The 20,095-nt window shown below is 40.8% G+C and overlaps 1 protein-coding gene across 1 annotated transcript in view; it reads right to left on the bottom strand.

Annotated features, from left to right (window-relative positions):
- PRKAR2B (protein kinase cAMP-dependent type II regulatory subunit beta) overlaps nucleotides 1-10,951 on the bottom strand; it is an 84,083-nt gene extending 73,132 nt beyond the window's left edge. Inside the window, exon 1 of the mRNA XM_030468991.1 lies at nucleotides 10,424-10,951. Coding sequence (XP_030324851.1) covers nucleotides 10,424-10,793 — 370 coding nt within the window. The 5' untranslated portion in view covers nucleotides 10,794-10,951. The remainder of the gene's footprint in view (nucleotides 1-10,423) is intronic.
- Between the last annotated feature and the right edge of the window lie 9,144 nt (nucleotides 10,952-20,095).

Here is a 20,095-nt window from a genome sequence, read left to right as displayed (position 1 = left end):
GCTGGGGCTGTTCAGCCTGGAGAAGAGGAGGCTCAGGGGAGACCTCATCACTCTCTACAACTCCCTGAAAGGAGGTTGGAGCCAGGGGGGTGTTGGTCTCTTCCCCCAGGCAGCTCTTAGTAAGACAAGAGGGCATGGTCTTAAGCTCTGCCAGGGGAGGTTTAGGTTAGATGTTAGGAAAAAATTCTTTACAGAGAGGGTGATCAGACATTGGAATGGGCTGCCCAGGGAGGTGGTGGATTCTCTGTCTGTGGAGGTTTTTAAGAAGAGACTGATGTGGCACCTGGTGCCATGGTCTGGTAACCACGGCAGTAGTGGACCACAGGTTGGACTTGATGAACTCAGAGGTCCTTTCCAACCTGTCTGATCCTATGATTCTATGGTTTAAGAATAAATAATCATCTATCTTCCTTCAGACCAAATTTTTATATGTGCATTAGCCGTTAAATAATATTTCCTGTAGGCTGAGGCAACAAGAAGGAAGGAAGACTGTTTACTTTCAAATTACCTCAAAAATGCTTACATAATGTAGTTGTGGAGGCTAGATCAGAGTTTCTCATGTTTTGAGTACCTATTAAAAACCAATACAGACAGATAAATGATGAGCTAAAGATGGCTTTTAGGGAAAGATGCCTGAATTTTACTCAAAGGTATTGAACGAAATGACTGAAAGAGAAAACACTATGCATTAAAAGCAGGGGGAAAAAAAGCCAGCTAAAGATAAAATGATGACGGGGTCAAACACTAAAGAAATAAAAAGCAGATCAATAAAAGTAAGGGATCCTAGTTCCTCAGTTTCAATAGAAATAAGGCATAATGAGGGGAGTGGTTAAAAAATAATAAAATATATCCCTCTAATATTTAATAGTGTATTACTGTGAGAATACATTTTTCAAAACTCATTAATGATCAAAAGATAGTTTTATTAAAATGGTAGAAAACATTGTGTTCAAAGCTTGAAGAAAACTTTAACACATGCTTACAGTACACATCTTGTTTCTGACTGTTAAGTGTGATAGGTATCACAAATATTGCTTTGGAAGAGATAAAGACATCCTAAGGCAATTCCAGCTCTCCATTAGACAAAGATTTTGTCATTAAAGCTCTTAACAATTGTTAATCCAGGAAGTGTTTACACATACTATCTTCTAGACACTCATTTGCAAAACATTAAAAAGCAAAACTCAGTTGTCCTGATGAACAAAACCTATTTCAGGGACTTTTGACATGAGTCTGCACTTTTTACCAAAGGCCTTTACTGCCCTAAGGGGGGAGTTCCTTAAATACTGATGAAAAGAAATGTTACAACTTCACAGATAGGATCTAAAAAGGAACAGGAGTTCAGTGATAAAAGTGGAGGGAAAAAATTAGGACAAGATCAGTTCAGTGACAATATATACTTATTTGGTGAATATCCAGAAAAAAGGCCACAACAATGCTGCCAGGGGCAGCTTGAGTTCAAGTTAACTCCTACCCTGCAACAGCCTTTTAACTCATGGGAATGGATTTTTTTGCACTAGTATTAAAAATTTGTGAATTGGTTCAGTATGGGAAAACACATCAGACCTTCCAGCTAGCAGGATTGCAAGTCTTAATGCTTACACATGGCTCCAGCTTGTATTCATCTCAACACTAAGGATTCTGTACATCTTTTATTTACAGTCCCGAGTAAGGCTTTGGAAGGAATGTTTTCTTTCCAGTGTTGGGCAAGGAGTTCTTTTCTTCCTGTCTGGTGTGTTTTACAATAGACATGTCTGCTAAAAAGTTATACTATGAAGAGACTATCACTATTTATAAAACCACGTATTACATCTGCAGCACAAGGGTTTAGGAGGGGTTGGTGCTGTTAAAAAGATCTTTATACAAGCAGGTGGCATCTGGAACAACTCTGAGCAGGAAAGATCATGTTACTTCTCCTTTCAAAATGTATTTTATACAGCAATTTTCTAGTCCCTCCATTAAGGAAGTCTTCATAATATTTACTAATTGGTCCTTTTAGCCCAGCTTTACAAAAACATTTTTAGTCAAGTAACTGGAACAGTATGTATAAGAAAGCTATTCTCATTATCAGCATTTACCTGCTCAAGCTCTCAGCTCCAAATTCTTGCTCTGATGATTTTTTCTTAGTATTACTATCATTAAGCAGAGCAATTTACGAGGCAAACATAAAAGTGAAGAACACTTTCACTTGTTACAGCATGTTTTTTACCACTCTACCTTCCATTATCCAGAGTGTTATAGTACAATAAGGCCAAGCTCACTAAATTCAGATTTGGATTTTGTATTGTTTCTTTTCTTACTCTTTACTTATTTTATCTCTGCTCTATAGATTAGTTTTCTGAGCAGCAATGCTAAAAGGGTGCTTTTTATGGAAAAGATGGCAATCTGCCATATGGTTGTTGTTCAGTTCACTCTGTGGATACCTTGTGCCTCCAACCTGCATTTTATTCCTATGCACTTCAGACACACTTGCCTGTCTACATCCCCCCTTCATTACAGACCTCACACTTTTTTGTGACATGGTACCATTTGAAATGCTTAACAAGGCACTTGATTAATATCACCATTTTGATATAGCCCCAAAACTATATATCTTCTAGGTTACTAGCTGTATTGACTTAAATTTGGATTCATGTATTACACTGCCTAGAGACTGCGAATAGAAATTCTGTGTGAGTACTTCTGCTATTTTTATCACTGAATGCACAAAAACTTGAACTAGAGCTCTTCATATTTTTGGATTAAAAATAGGATTGACAAACATGAAGCCTTTCTTCATGGAAAAATGTAGTAACACCAATCAATTAGAAAAGTAGAAAATGCAGAGAAAACAAAGGACACTCAGAGCCAAACTGCATCCTCTTCAACATCGTGTTGACTGAAAACGGATCAACGGAACAAAAATGTATTTTATAAAGAAAAAGATTAAATAATAAAACCTAAGTTTGTAATTACTTGTCTTGATCAAAATTCACAGACAGAATATCCTTTTCAGTTCCTTGAAGTAAAGAGGCTATCATTCCTATCTGGCAAGTGAAAGGATTAGGGTGAAAGAGTTGTCTGAAAAGATGAGTGTTTTCAGTATAAAACCTTTGCCTAAAGCTATCTGAGTTTTCTGTGCCATCATCCAATGTCCCAAAGAAAAGAAAAACCAAACCAGTATGTATTTCCTTTAGAATTATTATGACTGCTTTCAAACAATACTATAGTTGATGGATGTTTATGGTAATACCTACTTACAGATGTGTATTTCTTTACACAGATTTACCTAGCATGTAGTAACTCATGCACACAAGCACTTCATCCTTTATGAACCCACATCCAGAAAAAAGCCTAAAATATAAAAAAGACTGTGATAAATGTATCACCCTTAGTAACATCACCTCTTTTTTTTCTAATTCACATATGTCAAGACCTATTACAGCAGCAGAGAATACTAAGCAATTTTAAATGGCTCTCTCTCAAAGCCTTCTCCCTTCATTCACCTTTTAAAAATCATCTTTTTAAAGCACAGAGCTTCTCTTTAATTACATTCACTTGAAGCTCAAAAGAAGAGCTCAAATTTGGTGTTGTAATAGCTTTTCCATAGCATGACTTTAAGGTATTCCCATTAAAATAATAGTTGGTGAAATAGCCATTCTGATTTTTATTAAGCATTAAAGAAAGGGATATTTCACAAAGTGTTTATAAGTACTATTCAGTATTTCATTTTCCCACCATCACCAAAACCATCTTAACTCTCCATGAAACAGCAGCTGTACCCACATACCTATTGACAATGACAACTACTGTTATTATTTTTAAAAGAAAAGGGTTGAGAACAATTTGGATTCTCCATTAGAAACTGGAGCTGAAACTTTTACTACAATATAGGGTCATGAGAACATAAGTTTTATAAGTTTCCAGACATACTAATATGACAGATGATCATGTCAAAGTATTTAAAAGGTCTGTCAGTATCAGATCACCAAGTTCATGTTCATATAAGACATGGATCACTATTTTTAGTTAAGTTTGCATTTATGCTCTTCTGAAATACATTTATAAGCCAAAGAGAATTTACAGAAAATTTAGGACATAAATTTGTAATGTATACATGAGAAGAGCTGGGCTGTATCTGGGTAGAGGAAATAAGAACAGTGAATTTAATGCTCTATCACATGTGCTCTCTATTTTCTCTCTTACTTCAAGTTCTGTCCTCTTGCTTTTACCTTTGCATTTTCCTTACTACACAGTGACTCCTTTTCTGCCTCTGTGCCCTCCCTTCCACCTTGCCTTCTTTTTATTCTCATCACTGCCCCAACAAGTGAAATTTCCCACTCTAGAGGTCATCTTTGATATTTGGAAACCAGAAGCAGGGCTTCAACCTGTACCTTGATTAATCTGTACCTTGTGACCTCAATGTGTGATTTCCAAACCATATGTTCCAGATTTACAGGAGCAGTTAAGGCCAATAAGTCTGCAGAGATTTGACTATTTAAGGTAGATTTCCCTCAGACTGGGGATTCTCACTGGTCAGAACTAGAGAATAGAATGCAATACTTTGCCACTACAGATTGGGGATAAACCCTGACATATATATGTAATAAACCAAGCTTAACCTCCTGACAGATGAATGAAGCACCTCTGTGCAAATTACTAATGCTAGGCCATTATGTTGTTTTAATAACTTCAATAGGAGTACATTCTGAAAACAGGAACTTTATCTTAGTCTGTACAGATACATCATTATTCTGTTCATTAAAAAAAAAGTAATTGTTTTAACATTCATGTAAACACATAAACAGAAGTAAACACAGTGGAAAAAAATGCACAGTTTCACTGGGAAACTGAACAAAAGTCAGCCAGTGACACCAATCTCCTAGAGCATTCTTGAGGCAGCCAGTTTTTCTTTAAAACAGACATGATACGTGCAAGAAACAGGAGTAGTGGTGTGCAACTGCTAGCATTGACACTGTTTATACCTTATCATCCACAATGCAATCATTACAAACTCAGGCCAACAAATTTTGTCATCCTATACTTACTGAATTAACGATGTTCTCTTTCTCTGAGCTTAGAAGTCAGCCAACATAATTTTCCAGTTGTTTATTTAGAGAAAAAGAAGCTGGAGATAAATTCAAATGGTTTTGGTATAGTTCTACTACTTTTCTGTCCTTAGGTCTTTACAATTTTCTACTACTTCACTTAAATGCACAAACTTCAACAAAATAATTGCCAGCAGAGATGCCTTCACTCACATGCCTTTGAGTGTGGATACATTTATACATATATTAGAATGGAGGCTGCCATCATTTTAACTTAATACAAGCATACTTATAAAAAAGAAAAAAAAAAGAAAAAAAAAAAGTAGGCTTTTCATCTACAATCACAAATACATGCACTTCTGCACTTCTGAGAGGGAACCATACTTCTTACTACAAATACTACTGAATGCCACCCATTACAAGTTCACATTTCTACATGCTTATAATGTCAAACTAAGTTTTTGGACTGCAGTTCTCCCAGCCTGAATAAAACACCTGGGTCAGATTAAGGGATTAACAAGAAAAAAACACCGGGAAAAATCCAAAAGACTAAACTGTCAAGTTGCTCAGTTTTGCTTTCTAAAATAACTGTTAGCAGACAGAAAATATTTTAGTTTGCTCCTGTCAAAAATACTGGAAATCATTACTTCAAAATTGTCTATTATTCTAAAGATTTACAGCAAGGAGTGAAAGTTTTGTGGGTTTGTGACTGCAGATACTACTAGACCAGAGCAGCCACTAGCCAACTCCTGACCACCGAGGCCCACTGAATCAGCAAGGCACCCATCCACAGAAGTCTTTCTTTCTTTCTTCCTCCCAGAAGCTGTCTTCTTCCCAAACACCCATCCTGAATGGTCTCTTACATACATTAAGAGCTGGACCACAGAAGAGACAGTCTGGAAGAATGGAAGGAGATGTAGCCCAAAGCCTTGCCAAGGAATTCACCAGCAATGCCAGGCTCACACAGCTGCAGGGGACTCACCTGTAACTGGAAACTTATCTTTTTTAAATTGCATCCACAGTAAGGCTGCTCCAACCTGAGTCTGATTAGGTTTGTCCTTATAACCATATAAATAATGCATTATATCTTCTTATCTTTCAGATGAGTGATTGTAGAAATTATTAAAGCTTCATTCCTAAAACTGGCTAAGCACACATCAGACAGTAATGCTTTCAGTTAACACTCATCATAACCTGGGTTTAAATGTGAATATACATATTCTGAGAAATAAACTTGGTTTTCTGTGTGGCCCCCGACTTAAGGACATACTACTACAACCTATACACATTTTTATATTGCCCTCCTGTTCTCATTGACTCCTTCCACTGCTCTACCTCTTATCATTGCACAACAGACCTGCAAGACAGTTACAAACTGTTCAGTGCTTCCTGGTTACATCGACTTTGAGGCAGAAAACCACAAGTAAGGCAAGCAGAACTGATGAAGTACCATTTATCATCACTGAGCTGGCATGAAGGTGGTTGTGTGTAGAGGCTTCTCCAATGCTCTGGTTTCTAAAATTTACCTGTTGTTTCAAGATAGGATATCAGGTAGTCATAGGACTTGGGGAAATGGATTCAAACTAGAGAAGGGTAGATACAGATTAGATGTTAGGAAGAAACTCTTCACCATAAGGGTGGTGAGACAGTGGAACAGGTTGTCCAGAGAGGTGGTGGAAGCCCCATCCCTGGAAGATTTTAAGGCCAGGCTGGCCAGGGCTCTGAGCAACCTGATCTAGTGGGAGGTGTTGGAACTGGATGATCCTAAAGGTCCCTTCCAACCCTGAAAATTCTATTATTCTATGAAAATTTGTATAAACAGTATATATGTTAAACAATTCAGACTGAATAAAGGAAATAAAATGAAGGCATGCCGTTAACACTGCTATCATAAGCTAGAATACATATATTTAACTGAACAGTGATCTCATTTGAGCATAGTCAGTGGGTAAAGCTAAGATATATACTTGCAATTTCTAATTCGTTTTCAAGTAAAGAAATCAGAGCAACCAACATCCCAACAGAAGCACATGGGGGAGGAAAGTGACAGCTGGGGTATTTTCCTGTTAAAATATATCACTATCTGAGAAAAAACACCAAAACAAACCAAAGTAAACCAAAAGAAAAACAAAGTAAACAGTGGCTACAGGAAGCCAAGTGATACATACAGCACTGCAAATTTTGATTTTAAAGAACACCAATGTTACCTCTAAAAACAACTCTTCATACTAAGGTTAAATGAAGTATGAATTTTCAGCTATGGCAAACATTAAAAAACAGCTGTAACAAATGGCACGTACTTGCTAATGTAGAGAGAGAAATATAGTCAATTTGTGAAAGAGCAAATATCTTACTGAGAATTTTCAAATTTTGCAGACACAGTATAATAAATTTTCATATGCACTTCAGACCTGCAAAGAGGTAGAATAATTTGACAAAATGGGGCTTCTTTTCATGTATGTCCTATTCAATTTACTGATTGCTTTTAGTAAAAATTAGTTGTGGCCACTGATTAACAGTAATACATTCTTGTAGGACAACTTAATATGTGAAACAAAACAAAACAAAAAACAACTAGAAGACCTAAAATTCATTCCCAAATTAAGCAGTGTGTTCAAGAGGGGACAATCTAAATGTTCTAAACCTACAGAATACCCTTAACTCCAGGTGCCAGTACAGAACTTTGACACCTATGTGACAAAGTTCTCCCTCTAGACAAGGTAAGTGCTTTTAGCTTTATTTGATTTATAAAATGGGTGTAATGGATACAACAGAGAATTTAATTCATGGTTCACACATGATTCCTAATCCTGAGTATAGGTTGTTTTGGTTTGGTTTTTTTTTTCTTGTAAACACAGCTTATGCCTCAGCTCATCATTTCTGAAATAGGATAAAGCTGATGTACTTTCCAAACATTTCAAGGACAGAACTAATACTGACAAAGAGTTCAGCTGCAGTGCTTGTAGGTATTTAGACAAATGTAGTGGGGGTGGGGTGGAGGGGAAAGCGTTGGATATGATAGCATTTACAAGGAGCTCTCAACAACATCCTGTTAATTGACAAAGACTGTCAGGCTGACATTTCAAGTGCACTGGTTTAACAAAGAAAAGATACCACTACCAGGGCTGAGCTCCTTCCCAGAAATCTTTATCTTGTATTTGCTTAAAAACTTTTCCAATTTGTTTGCCTCTCCTCTATGACAGCTGCATTCAAAGAGGACAAACTGACTACACAGAAGCAGTTTGATTATTCATAGAGGAAAAAAAAAATCCCTCCCTATCTAATTTCAAGAACTGCTACTCACAGCAACAGAAACCAAAGCACAAAAGGAATATGCTTTTAAAGTGGTATTTAAACCCATTATGCAATTATTTGAATACAAGCCTTTATACCTCCAGTTATTAACAAAAGGCTGAGTGGATGCATTGTTACATTACCTTAAAAGAATACATATTCAGAGTAGACATAAAAGTTTAATTTAAAATACACCCTCCTGCACAATGCACATGTACAGAAGTATAGCATTAGTAATCACTTACTATAACTTGCTTATTTTGCATCTTCCATACAGTTTCACACATACTTCCATTTTTAAAAAATATTAATTATTCCAACTGACAGAAATTAAAAGCCATAATACAATTAAACTTCTGAAAATTAGGGCTTAAAAAATGTGATATTTTAAAGGGCTTTTGTCAAATACATAAATCAGCTAGTTAAACCAAGTCATTACAGCACGTCCCTTACTGAGAATATTTACAATAATGGCTTTCCTTCTTCATTATCACAAGAAGAATATAAAGAGAATCTTGAGTTCTGCTATTCATTAGAAAACCTTAGAAAGCTTTTCAAAACATCCTCTGAAGTTTTACATATGTAACACACACATAGTAATAAATCAAGCTACATTTCTGCACTTCTGTCCATACAGCATTCCACTCTCCATTCATCAATGAGGCTGCTTAGCATTATAGTAATTCACATTCAAAATCTGTATCTATTGTCAGTGATTGAATATAATAATTTTGTTCTTCTACACTGAAAACTGAAACGGTGATAAAGACAACAAATTTCCACGTTTGTACTAATCCCACCTAATCAGCACTGGAGTTCAAAATGACCACAGAAGTCTGATTGACGGATTCTAGTTCCCAGTAAATACATATGGTATGGCTGCAAAGACCAGATGAACAGAAGGGAAACTGTGTTACAGTGTAACAGAATGCATTTAGAAAACTTACCCAGTTCTCAAACATCTACATTTCTTCCTGGTAAAGTGCACATTATTTTAAAAACAGCACTGATGTTCATGTAGCAGACAGCTAAATCTACCTCCATCCAGCATGACCTGGAGGGATGAATGCTTCACAGATCTGATGAAATATACTTCAATTTCAAGATGTTATCAAAAAAATAAGCTAATTATAAAGGTGATTGGACTCTCTCTTCTCCATCTAACCTTACTGACTGACCTCTCATCATCTAACCATACTGACTGATCCTTTGGTTAGCCTGCCCTCAACACAAAGACGAAGTGCTGCACACCCTTTAGAGAGAGCTACTGCTCATCCCATAAATCAGACCAGCTGATGGACTGACACTGTCTCAGAATAAGGCCTGCCAGCCACACAGAGATAAGGTATCATTAGCTGCATGCAGATAGGTGTTACCCTCAATCAAACACAAAGATACCGCATACGTTCCTTGCTGTCTGCAGAGTTACGCTTGCTCCATAGGCCCTGCTACCGTGCAGAAAATTTCACCCTGGCTTTCAAGAACAAATTATGCTTTATATTGTGCTCTGCCTTTTGGAACACATGCAAGCACATCTATGTAAAATGTTTAACCAAGTGTCTAAATACAGCAACGTGCCCACGAGAGGTGGTATCTACAACAGATGTAGCAATGGACTAATTTCAAAGCGTAGATTTGTTTTCTCGTGCTCTTATAAAAAGCAAATCCATAGATGTTCTGTTAGGAGTATCACAGGCCCATATGCTATAAGCGACACAGCTGCAGCCCCTGGTGATACCTGTGTGCCCAGCATCCAGCACTGGTGAACAAAGGGGAAAAGCCCGGGAGGTTCAAGTTTGCAGCGGGACAACGGGAAACCTCCCGTGGGCTCCTCTGTTTGGCGTCAAGGCAAGCGGGGGAGCCGGAGCTCCCCACGGCGCAGCCAGAGGCCGCCTCTTCCCATTCACGCTCCAGGCACCGAAGCCAAGGTGCTCCCCGCCGCTGCCCGGCCCCGCACGGCCACTGGGGCTGGGGCCTGTGTGCGGCCCACGCCCCCCTCCCGCTGCCCGGGGGCCGCCCCTCACACGGCCGTGAGGCTGCTGAAGCGGGAGCCCCTTTCCCGTCCCTTCCCTTCTCCTCCCTTCCCCACGCCTGCAGCCCACCTGAGCCCGGGTCGCTGAGGGCGCCGCCCCCGCGAGGCGGGGGGCCCTTTCCCGGGAACTGCTCCTCGTCCTCGCCGCTCTCGGAGTCGGTCTGCATGGGCTCCTCGGCGAAGTTGACCCCGCGGGCATCGTGGGGTGCCCGACGGGCCGGCTGGCTGCCCTTGTCATGGCCGGGCGCGGGGGTGCCTGCCTTGCGGCCGCTCGCCTCTTTCTCCGCTGATGCCGCCGCCTTGGCCGCCGCCGCCTCCTCTTTGAGGCGCCCGAAGTACTGGAGGGCGAACTCCAGCAGGTCCCCGGGCTGGCTCCGCAGCACCTCCACCGTGAAGCCCTGCAGCAGCTCCGTCAGCCCCGTCGGGATGGAGATGCTCATGCCGGGGCCGGCCGGGGGGGAATAGCCTGGCTGGGAAGGGGGAGGGAGAGGGGAAGGGGAGAGAAGGAGGGGAAAGAGCCCGAGGGCGGCGGCCGAAGGCGGGGGTCCGCAGCCCGGGGACTAAGGCGCGCCCGGCGGATCGCCCGTGGGCAACGGGAAAGGGGCGGGCGGCAGCGGCGCAGGTGGCAGCGGGCGGGGGGCGGATCCGCGGGGGGCAGCGGCTCTCTTGGCAGCCCCGGCGGCGGCCGCAGCGTCTCACTCCGCTTCGCCCCACACTTGGCGCGGCGGCAGCGGCCCCGTCCGTGACTGAAGCCTCCCCGCCCCCGCCGCCTCCTCCCCCCGCGCCGGGGGAACCTCGCACACATGTGACCCGGGAAACCATGACAACCTCCCGCCGGGGACTGCGGCCCGCAGCGCGCCCCCGCCCCAGCAACCGGAGGGGAAGGCCGGCGGGGAGGGGCGGCCTGCCGGGGGTCCTCCCGTCTCTGCCGGCCTTCCACCTCGGCGGCAGGGATGGCAGTCCGGGGGTGGCCAGGTAGCCCTCGCAGCTGGCCGGGGTGCCCTTAACCCCCCCGAGGCGCTGAGTTCTCCTCATGCCCCCTTCCCCTGCCCCCTTTCCCTGCCGCAGCACTGCCCCGCCGGGCCGCAGCCCCCCCGCACCGTGGCCTCCCGGATCGCCGTGGGATCACCTCGGCTTTGGGTGCCTTTCCCCTGTGGTGGATGCAGGCATCCGCACTGGTGATCGGCGGGGATTCCTAATGAGCGGACATGTCCCTGCTCAGTGAAGGACCACAGTGAATGTAGTACGGCTAATCACTGCTGCGCTTTTTCATGGCCAAATACCGTGTTAAAGACATGCCCCACTTCATTCATACAGATGGATATGCTATCGATTTATATTAATCTAGATTATTTAGGATGAGGGGTGATGTGGTGCTAGAAAATGCATCCTGTTTGTCAGCTTCTTGTCAAAGATCCATGAAAAACTTAGCTTTGGAAAGAAACGATTTAAAAAAAAACAAAACAGAAAAGTCCTATTTAAACATTGCTGAGTGCCAATGCTTAGCATAGACACTCTTCCAAGTCATGCTGCAGAGGCTGCTTAGCACAGTGGTAAGTAGGTGCCGCTTGTCATCACCAGGAAGCTTAAATGTTTTAAGTAGCAATTATGGGTGCCATGTTTTCTATAAGGCTTTCCCAAATGCTTCTTGAAAGTGAGATCCTTCAAATGCATGAAAACTGCATCATCCCCTGATTCATGATCACCTCTGAACATTTGGCCAACGTTTTGAGGTTCCAGAAGTATCTGAGTATTATTTTTATGCATCCAGCAAATTAACCACTAAAAAGCCTAGGGATGGGACTACTTGGCTGTCCAATATTTCACTAAATATTCAGGATTAGTCAAGTTGTCTTGAAATATATTTCATGCAGGCTTAGGGTAAGATAAACAGTCAAAATTTGTGTTTGTAGTAGTAAGACAACAAAATACTGCAATCCCTATGATGCTTTTCATGCAGATCTGGATCTCAAAGAAATTTTTAACTGAATTATTTTCCAAGAGGAACCTAGTGCTCCCTGTGTATGCATTTTCAAATGGAGCTTCATTCACCAGCTGGATCTTCAGTGTTACATACCAGACAAATCCAGTGATCCATACATGTGTGGGTGATACTGCTGCCCTGCAGCAGGCAAGAGGCACCTCTCCCAATGGAGCTGAGCAAGGTCTTTGGCCAACACATCATGATCATGTAGATGAACACCTCTGATCATGTAGAGGCTTCACTTTTCTCCACAGGAAAAGCCCACAGCTAGCCAATATGAAGTACTTGTTTGAAGGCACTGTCCAGCCTGAGGAAGATCTTCAAGGTCAAGCTAAGTCCTCTAACAGCAGACCACAAGTGCTCTGTGGGCTGCAGAAGGTTGCCCCACCAGCAGGCTCTAAGAATTGCTGGGGGCACTGACATCCTGGCCAACACATCCACACTTCATCCCGTCCCCCTGTGCATGGCCTCACCACAGAGGCCTTTACAAAGCAGGTGAAGCCTGTATCCACATACAAACAGGTGCATACCTGAGACAATCTAGTGGTTGGTTTATCTAGAAATGCAAGACTGGCTTATTTACAAGTTTAGGATCTTAAAAGCCCTCTCAAACCACTGAGAGGCCTGGTCTGTTTGCAAGCAGTTTGAGACACCTAAGCTCTGAGAAAACCTTCAGAAAGGGAACTGTTGGTAATTGGTGCCTTCCAGGCACTACGTGTTGTGTGAACATACAGTATTCCATTTACTTGAGCCTTCCAAGGCTAAAATGATTGTCATCCCCGAGGTTTTCTCTCAGCCAGACAAAGCACTGTATTATTCTAGGAATTTACCAGCAGCATAGCATCTTTTGCAATCTAATAAAGAACTTCTCTAGCTTGCCAGAGCCTCCTATCCTCCAGACATAAAAGGAGATTGCTTTTCTGAGGACATCCTCAAGAGTCAGTCTTTGATGTATGTGTGCAAAACTGGGATAATCTGAACAAGAGATTCCTAAGTGGTGGCACTTTAAAGAATGTTTCTTTCTTAAAATTTTCAAAACAGCCCAAAATGTGTGCATCTAGCAAGACTTACCTTGAGTTCAGTGCATCTCAAAGGGATAGCTGTGAACTTTGTAGTTCCAGTTGGTGTCACCTTTTTTTCTTTAGATACTTTCTGTTCCAAGAAGCTTGCATGACATTTAAATTGTTTTTAAATCCTGTAAGGAGGACAGGTGTCCCAAAAATGTGTTATGTCTAGCAGAGTGAACAGTGAGGTAATGAGAGTATTGGTTCACACATCTCTGAAGAGTTTTATTGCATTTCTGTCTCAGCTCTAATGACACAATATCAACCCTTCAAAAAATCCTTCTCTGCTGAAAAGGGATTGGACAGAACATTCCCCTCACAATTACCAAGAAACATGACTTGTGCTGTCTCCTTTCCTCCTGGCCAGGAGATGTCTTCATAAGACACTGCTTATCAGCTTCACGTGTCAACCTGTTCACCTGGTTTGAGGCTGTGAAAAAACAGGAGACTACAGAGAGCAGCTGAGAAACAGCAAGCACTGTGTCTCCTATGGGACAGTTCCAGACCAGCATACCTCAGGCAGCCGGTTGGGACTACTGTCAGAGGGTGGAGAATTGGATCTTTTCTGATCATGTAGACGACAACGAACAGAAGGTATGAGTAACAGGCTTTCAAGCCTTGTCTTCACCAGACTAAATGCAAATTTAGTAAATTTAGTAAACTTGAGATGACAAAGTCCATCCAACAGCCAACTATAAGTGTTTTGTCTGCCAACTTTTAACTTTTTGCCTGATAGGAGCATCCTTCTTTAGTCCTTCCAAAAACATTTTCTCAACAATCTTCTGATTAACCCTGACTTAGCTCTGCATTGCAGTACTGCCGTACAGCTGGGCATGGATGCAGCTGATGGGAGTGTAGGACTGGGTAAAACCTTTTCTCTCAACTGGAAAGGAACTGTAGCAAACACACTAGTGGAGTACAGGCTCATAAACCCCCACTTCTTTGAGACAGGTGGAACTTATTACTTTGTGCTTGGACTTAGCAGTACTAACCCTTATCTCTTAATTTGTAGTAGTCTCCCCTAAGTTTGCATCCTAGCAACTCCCAGTGGTGTCTCTCAGTGGAAAGAGAGTTACCACTGCACTGTGGAAAACACAGGACTAAATCTGGCCCTATACCCAGTGCAATGCAGTCAGAAAGGTGTGAGACTGACATTTGGCTGTGGGAGATACTACTCTGTGTTTTCTGTGTGCTAAAGATTTCTGGTTTGTGTTATCTTTTGTCTCTCTTTTGTCTTGGCTTTTGAAATTTTAAATGTAGACAAACTTGGCATAGTGCACAATTAAAAGCTGCTGCTGACAAGGAACCTGCAAATCTCTTCATGTTTTGTATTTCAAAATCTCCTTAGCTATATGGCAATGTTTTTCATTGCTGGCTCTTGATCAAGCAATAGATGTTTTGTAAGGCTTGAACAACCACAGTTCATAGGAATAATCACATACCAATTTCTGATCTTCCAAAATACCTTTAAAACATCATGTATATTGACTTTTTTTCTCTTCTCAGCTCATGCTGTCTTACTAGGTAAGTCTTGCTTATGGAATTATCTTACTAACAGTTTGCAATTGCAATCATTCATCCATAGATTTTTTTCTGCAATGACAAACCTTGCAGTTCCTACTAGTTTCCTACTTTTCTGTTGTCCTCGTTAGAAAGATGACACTGTTGTTATGTTTACAGATTCATTACCAACACCAAATTTGTTATCAGAAAAATGTTCACTTTTATCAGCAATATAAGAAACCAGTGTCTGTAATTTTTGGACCAAATTTGAGCAGGTTCCTCATGACCATTTATTTACTTGAGCCTATCTCATGCCCTCTGCTCTATAAATGCATATTGCACTGGGGATTCAAAACACTTAGCTCTTCTCCTGCCTAATGCAAATCTAGAATGGCAATTTACAGTAGCTATTTACATACTCAGGTATAATTCTTATTTATGCCAATTAGGGTTTTCCCTGCGAAAGCAAAATCACAGACTAACACAATTGTCACAGTTGGAAAAAACATCTAAGATCACCACATCCAACTGTCAACATACACACACAAACACATACACTCCCATAAAATAAATATATTTATATCACCATGCCCACTGGTGATACAGAGGAGCATGTTCTGAAGTGCTTCATCTACATGTTTTTTTTAATACTTTCAGGGGGTTTTAATACTTTCCAGCACCTCCTTGGCAAATCCATTCCAATACCTAACTACTCTCTCAGTAAAGAAATTCTTACTAATTTCTAATATAAACTGGTGCAACTTTAGGCCATTTCCTCTAGTCCTATCATTACTTGAGAGAAGAGGGCAGCACTCACCTCCTTACAATCTCCTTTTAGGTAGTTGTAGAGAGCCATAAGATCTCCTCTCAGCTTCCTCTTCTCCAAACTGAACATTGCCAGTTCCCTCAGCTTCTCCTTATAGAGCTTCTTCTCCAGACCCTTCACCAGCTTGGTTGCCCACCAGAAAGGCCAAGCTCAAAACTTGGGATGAAAGGCATCCATCTCAGGATACAAAACAGTGTGAAACACTGTAAAAGACATAGCCCCTGACATTTTTGCTACCAACCCATAATCAGTTTAAGACATGGTTTGAGGAGTTTTCTCCCACCAAAGTGGCACCTCGCTAACCTTTGAAAAAGTGCTTCTCTCCTCCTCCTTGTATCACCCTTTCAGTACTTGGCTTACATTGGTCTTGAAGACAAGTCTTCAAGCAACCTCATCTGCTGATATACCGTAGTCAGAAGTATTGCAGAGTATCACACCTTTTCACCTCAAGTCCCTTTACTTTTCCACTCACCCTCATCCTTCTTAAACCCCAAACTGGACTTTCCATATAAGTAATGAGCTTTGTGACTTACTGCAAGCTCTGCATATGACCTGTTGTTATTCAGTGAACAAACAGCTGTTCATTTCCATTGAAATCTATTGTTCGCAGTCCTTAATATTCAGAAACTAATGGGATAATTTCTCTTAGAAAATCCTCTTTATGTGCCTCAAATTTGGCACTCACAATCACCTGTGATTTCAGAAAAAAATGTCTAGAATTTTTAGTCAGTATAGTGAGTGTTCACTTTGCCATGAGAAAAAAATCTTCTCATTTTAAAAGTTATGAGATAAATCTACAGTGAAGATGTGGTAGACTTTGGCTATTTTGAGGATATTATTTCATACAATGTCCTACTCTGTTTATAAAAACAGCATTGTAGGCTGTCAACACAACCTGTTAAGTGGCTAGCAGAGATACCTCTCCAAGTAGGTGACAACAGAAAATCATCATCAGATGGAGAAGATCCCCAGGAATTGACAGTAGGCTGCTTCTATTCAACACCTTCTGTAGTCTCTTGGAAGAAAGTATAAATGTTGCTGATATAATTTCCAGATGACACAAAACCCAGTCAGAAAAATTGTATCCGTGAGCTCAGGAAAGTATAGAGCAGTCTGTATAGCTTCTCCATTTAAATAAAATCCTCATTTACACAGCTACATACTAATTCTTTGACTTCAGAAGAAAGACTGCATGATATTTCTACAGAATTTGAAGGAATTTATTTTGGAAAGCAGAGCTTCTGAAAGGGTTTAGAGATCAAAACCGGGAAACATCCTGAATTGAATTCCCAGTATAATTCAGTAGAGAAAGGGGCTAATGAGATTCTTGGTGGTTTCAAGAGGGAAACCAAAAATAGGAGTGGGCGATCTTCCCTTTGTAAAGCACCCTTGAGACCAGTAAAAGTGTATGGCCTGCAGTTTTGGTGTTCATATATTCAAAAGAATATGGAAAAATAAGAAATGTGCAGAAAAGAAACATTGAAGTTATTCATAAGCTGAAGGAAATGCCTTGAGATGAAAAGACCAAGAGAGTTCACAGTCTCTAAGCAATTGTTCTTCTTATATATAAGTAGTATATTATATATACTTCTCTCTATAAGAAGTTTATACTAAATGATCTAAGTGATGAGGGATATCAGTCCAGATAGTCTAGAGGTTCCTTTTAGCCCCTTCAAGGCAGAGAATAGCATTGGTCTTGCTGATCAGAGATGGCTCAACACATTCTATTTGGAAGTCAAAGTGTTTCATGTTTGTAAAGGAACACACAAATATCCCAGAAGATGCAGTGGTTCTTAGATCTTAAGAACTATGAAGTAGTAATGAGAAAATCATAGTACAAATATGCTTTTAAAAACCTACAGTCACTACTGTGGATGCTTGGGTATTGTTTAAATGAAACTGATAGTTTTGCTTTTCATTTCCTTGAGGGAGATGAGGAATCTGGTTTTGAAACATCAACCTTCTCCCTGCAAACCTTCTTCTCTTCTTACTGGTCCTGAGCTTAGAGCTGAAATGTTCAGATCATCTGCTGTGTGGCAGAAACAGGGACCAAAGGAGTAGAAATAGCTGTTGAATGGAGAACAACCCAACAAGTCCATTCCTTGAATTTCTCATTTACTACCAGTGTTCCTCCAAACAAATCTTTTATCAGAAGTATCTTAGGTTTCTTGGGAGTTAATTTCCAAAAGAGGGGGCTTAGAGCTGTGGAAAATGTGGTTCTAAGTGATGTCTTCTACTAACAAAGAGACAACTTTTTCATTGGACATTAACTGTTGGGTTTTTTGGTTGGTTTTGTTTGGTTTTTTTACTAGATTGTTTTTGCTTGGAGGTTTTTTGTTTGATTTTGTGGATTTTTTTTTACCTGAGAGTTTTACTTGTTATTCATTATTTTCTGGAAGAAATTAGTATTTATTCTTGATGGGAGATATGTTTCTTTCTCAATTTGGGTGTCTCTGCACACACCTTAGGTTAGGTAGGGTGTGGAACAGACACTTCTGCATGCTAAAGGCATCAGACAAGAGGGATTGAGATGTTGCCCAGTCTGTGTGAGATGTGTGTCTGTAGGTGTAATAGCTACACTTGAGAGAAGAAACTTAATTAAATCCAGCAGACCATAAAGGACAAAGGTGGATGCTTCAGAGCTCTTCTCTGAAGTGCCAAGTCTCCAGTTTGTCTCAGGATGGTTTGTCTATAAGAACTTGTAAATGTGCATTTTATTAAAAAATAATCTAAATGTAATGACCTTTACAGATTCTGGACCAGAAAGACTGTCTCTCAATCTCTCTCTCTCAGGAAAGTATGTGCATGTATAAATAAATACACACATATATGTATATGTCTGTGTAAGACATTACTGTTTCTATTTCTACAGACACTAAAGACCCCATCATGTCAATCACTCTGGGGATACAGTGTAAGTAACCTACTTGGCTTGCAGTGAGTTAAGACTCTATGTGATATAGGCTTATGGGTCATCAAACAAAGTACGTGATTTTATATACACACGTACTTTTATAAGAAACAAATATTTAAATTTTTTCAAGTAAAATTCAGAATTGCACCACCCTTTGGATTTTCCAACTTTAGCCCCAGGAGTGGAATATAAACAGTACCAGACATGCATTCCCATGAGTTTTTTATCGTTGTTTTCGGCACAATCTATTTTTATTCAATTCTATGGGAAATGCACACACTTTGTGCAGTTGCCAGAATGTGATTTCCCAATGCCCCCTATTTATTTCCAAGTGTACTTTTTACAGATTCAAGTACTTTTGCAACTGCACTTTTTCATATTTTATCATGTAACTGATCCCTGCTCATACTGAGTCCACTTGCTGAGAACAAGGGTTGCATATGTGGAGCTGAAAGGGTAGCTGTGTAACTGGTGGTAACAGTTGGGTTTTCCTTTTTCAGAGTCTGCTGATATTCATGCTCATTCCTTCTAAAGGCTGCGTGTCTGCAGCTGCATCCTGAGCCAACAGGGCAGAAACTTTGTTTAGATTCTGCTGAGTGTAACAGAGAGGGGAGATGGTGATCTGCTGAATTCTCTCTCTCTGGGCCTAGATTGCTGGTACAATTTTTCAGGCTGCCAAAATTCATAGCAGATTAGTTTGTAGGAGCCATTCATGAGCTGGGTTTAGCCAGAGTACATCAGGTTTCAGACTGATTTGCAACACAACAGTTTCATAAGGAACTATGGAGAGGTTCAAGCTGATAACACATTTGTTGTGCAAGATAACAGATTCAGCTGTGGAACCTGCCCCAGAAGGACAACTTGCCTGAATAAATACATGGTCTTTGATCAACATATCTATTAAATTTGCATAGTGTTTTTCAGATCAGCATAATTTTCTGCCCTAAGATCACTTTCACTTGATGAACTTTTTTCTCTCGCTTCCTTAAGGTTTTATTTGTGTGTTAAAATCAATCTGAAAATGTCCTTTCATCCATGCAAACCATCCTGTTATATCATTACTGTAAGGTCTTGGCAAGGTCTCTTGTGTTCAGACACAGTTGCTGTTCCACCACAGGCCTTTACAATGTTTTCAAAGGGCCATTTGACCAAGTCACATCTGTATCAGGCATGCACTGCAGAATGCTTCTATTCTTCCAACACAAAACCAAAAGGAACAGAAACAACAGGGAAAAGTCACTGTAATCTAGAGATGCAAGAGGTGTAGGCTTGTCCCTGGTGACATCTCTGACCTGTCAAGTATTTCTAAATCCCACCCTAAAGGGTCCTAGGACAGGCCATTGCTGTGGATACACCAGCAGAGACTTCAAAACATAGCCTGTCTGCCTTTCCAATAAGGAAGACAAGGGTGAAAAAATGCCCCAGAAGAGTCACTTTGAAAGGTGAGAATC

This window comes from Calypte anna, chromosome 1 (genome assembly GCF_003957555.1).
Source record: "Calypte anna isolate BGI_N300 chromosome 1, bCalAnn1_v1.p, whole genome shotgun sequence".
Classification (NCBI taxonomy): Eukaryota; Metazoa; Chordata; class Aves; order Apodiformes; family Trochilidae; genus Calypte; species Calypte anna.
This window is presented reverse-complemented; position numbering and strand designations above follow the sequence as displayed.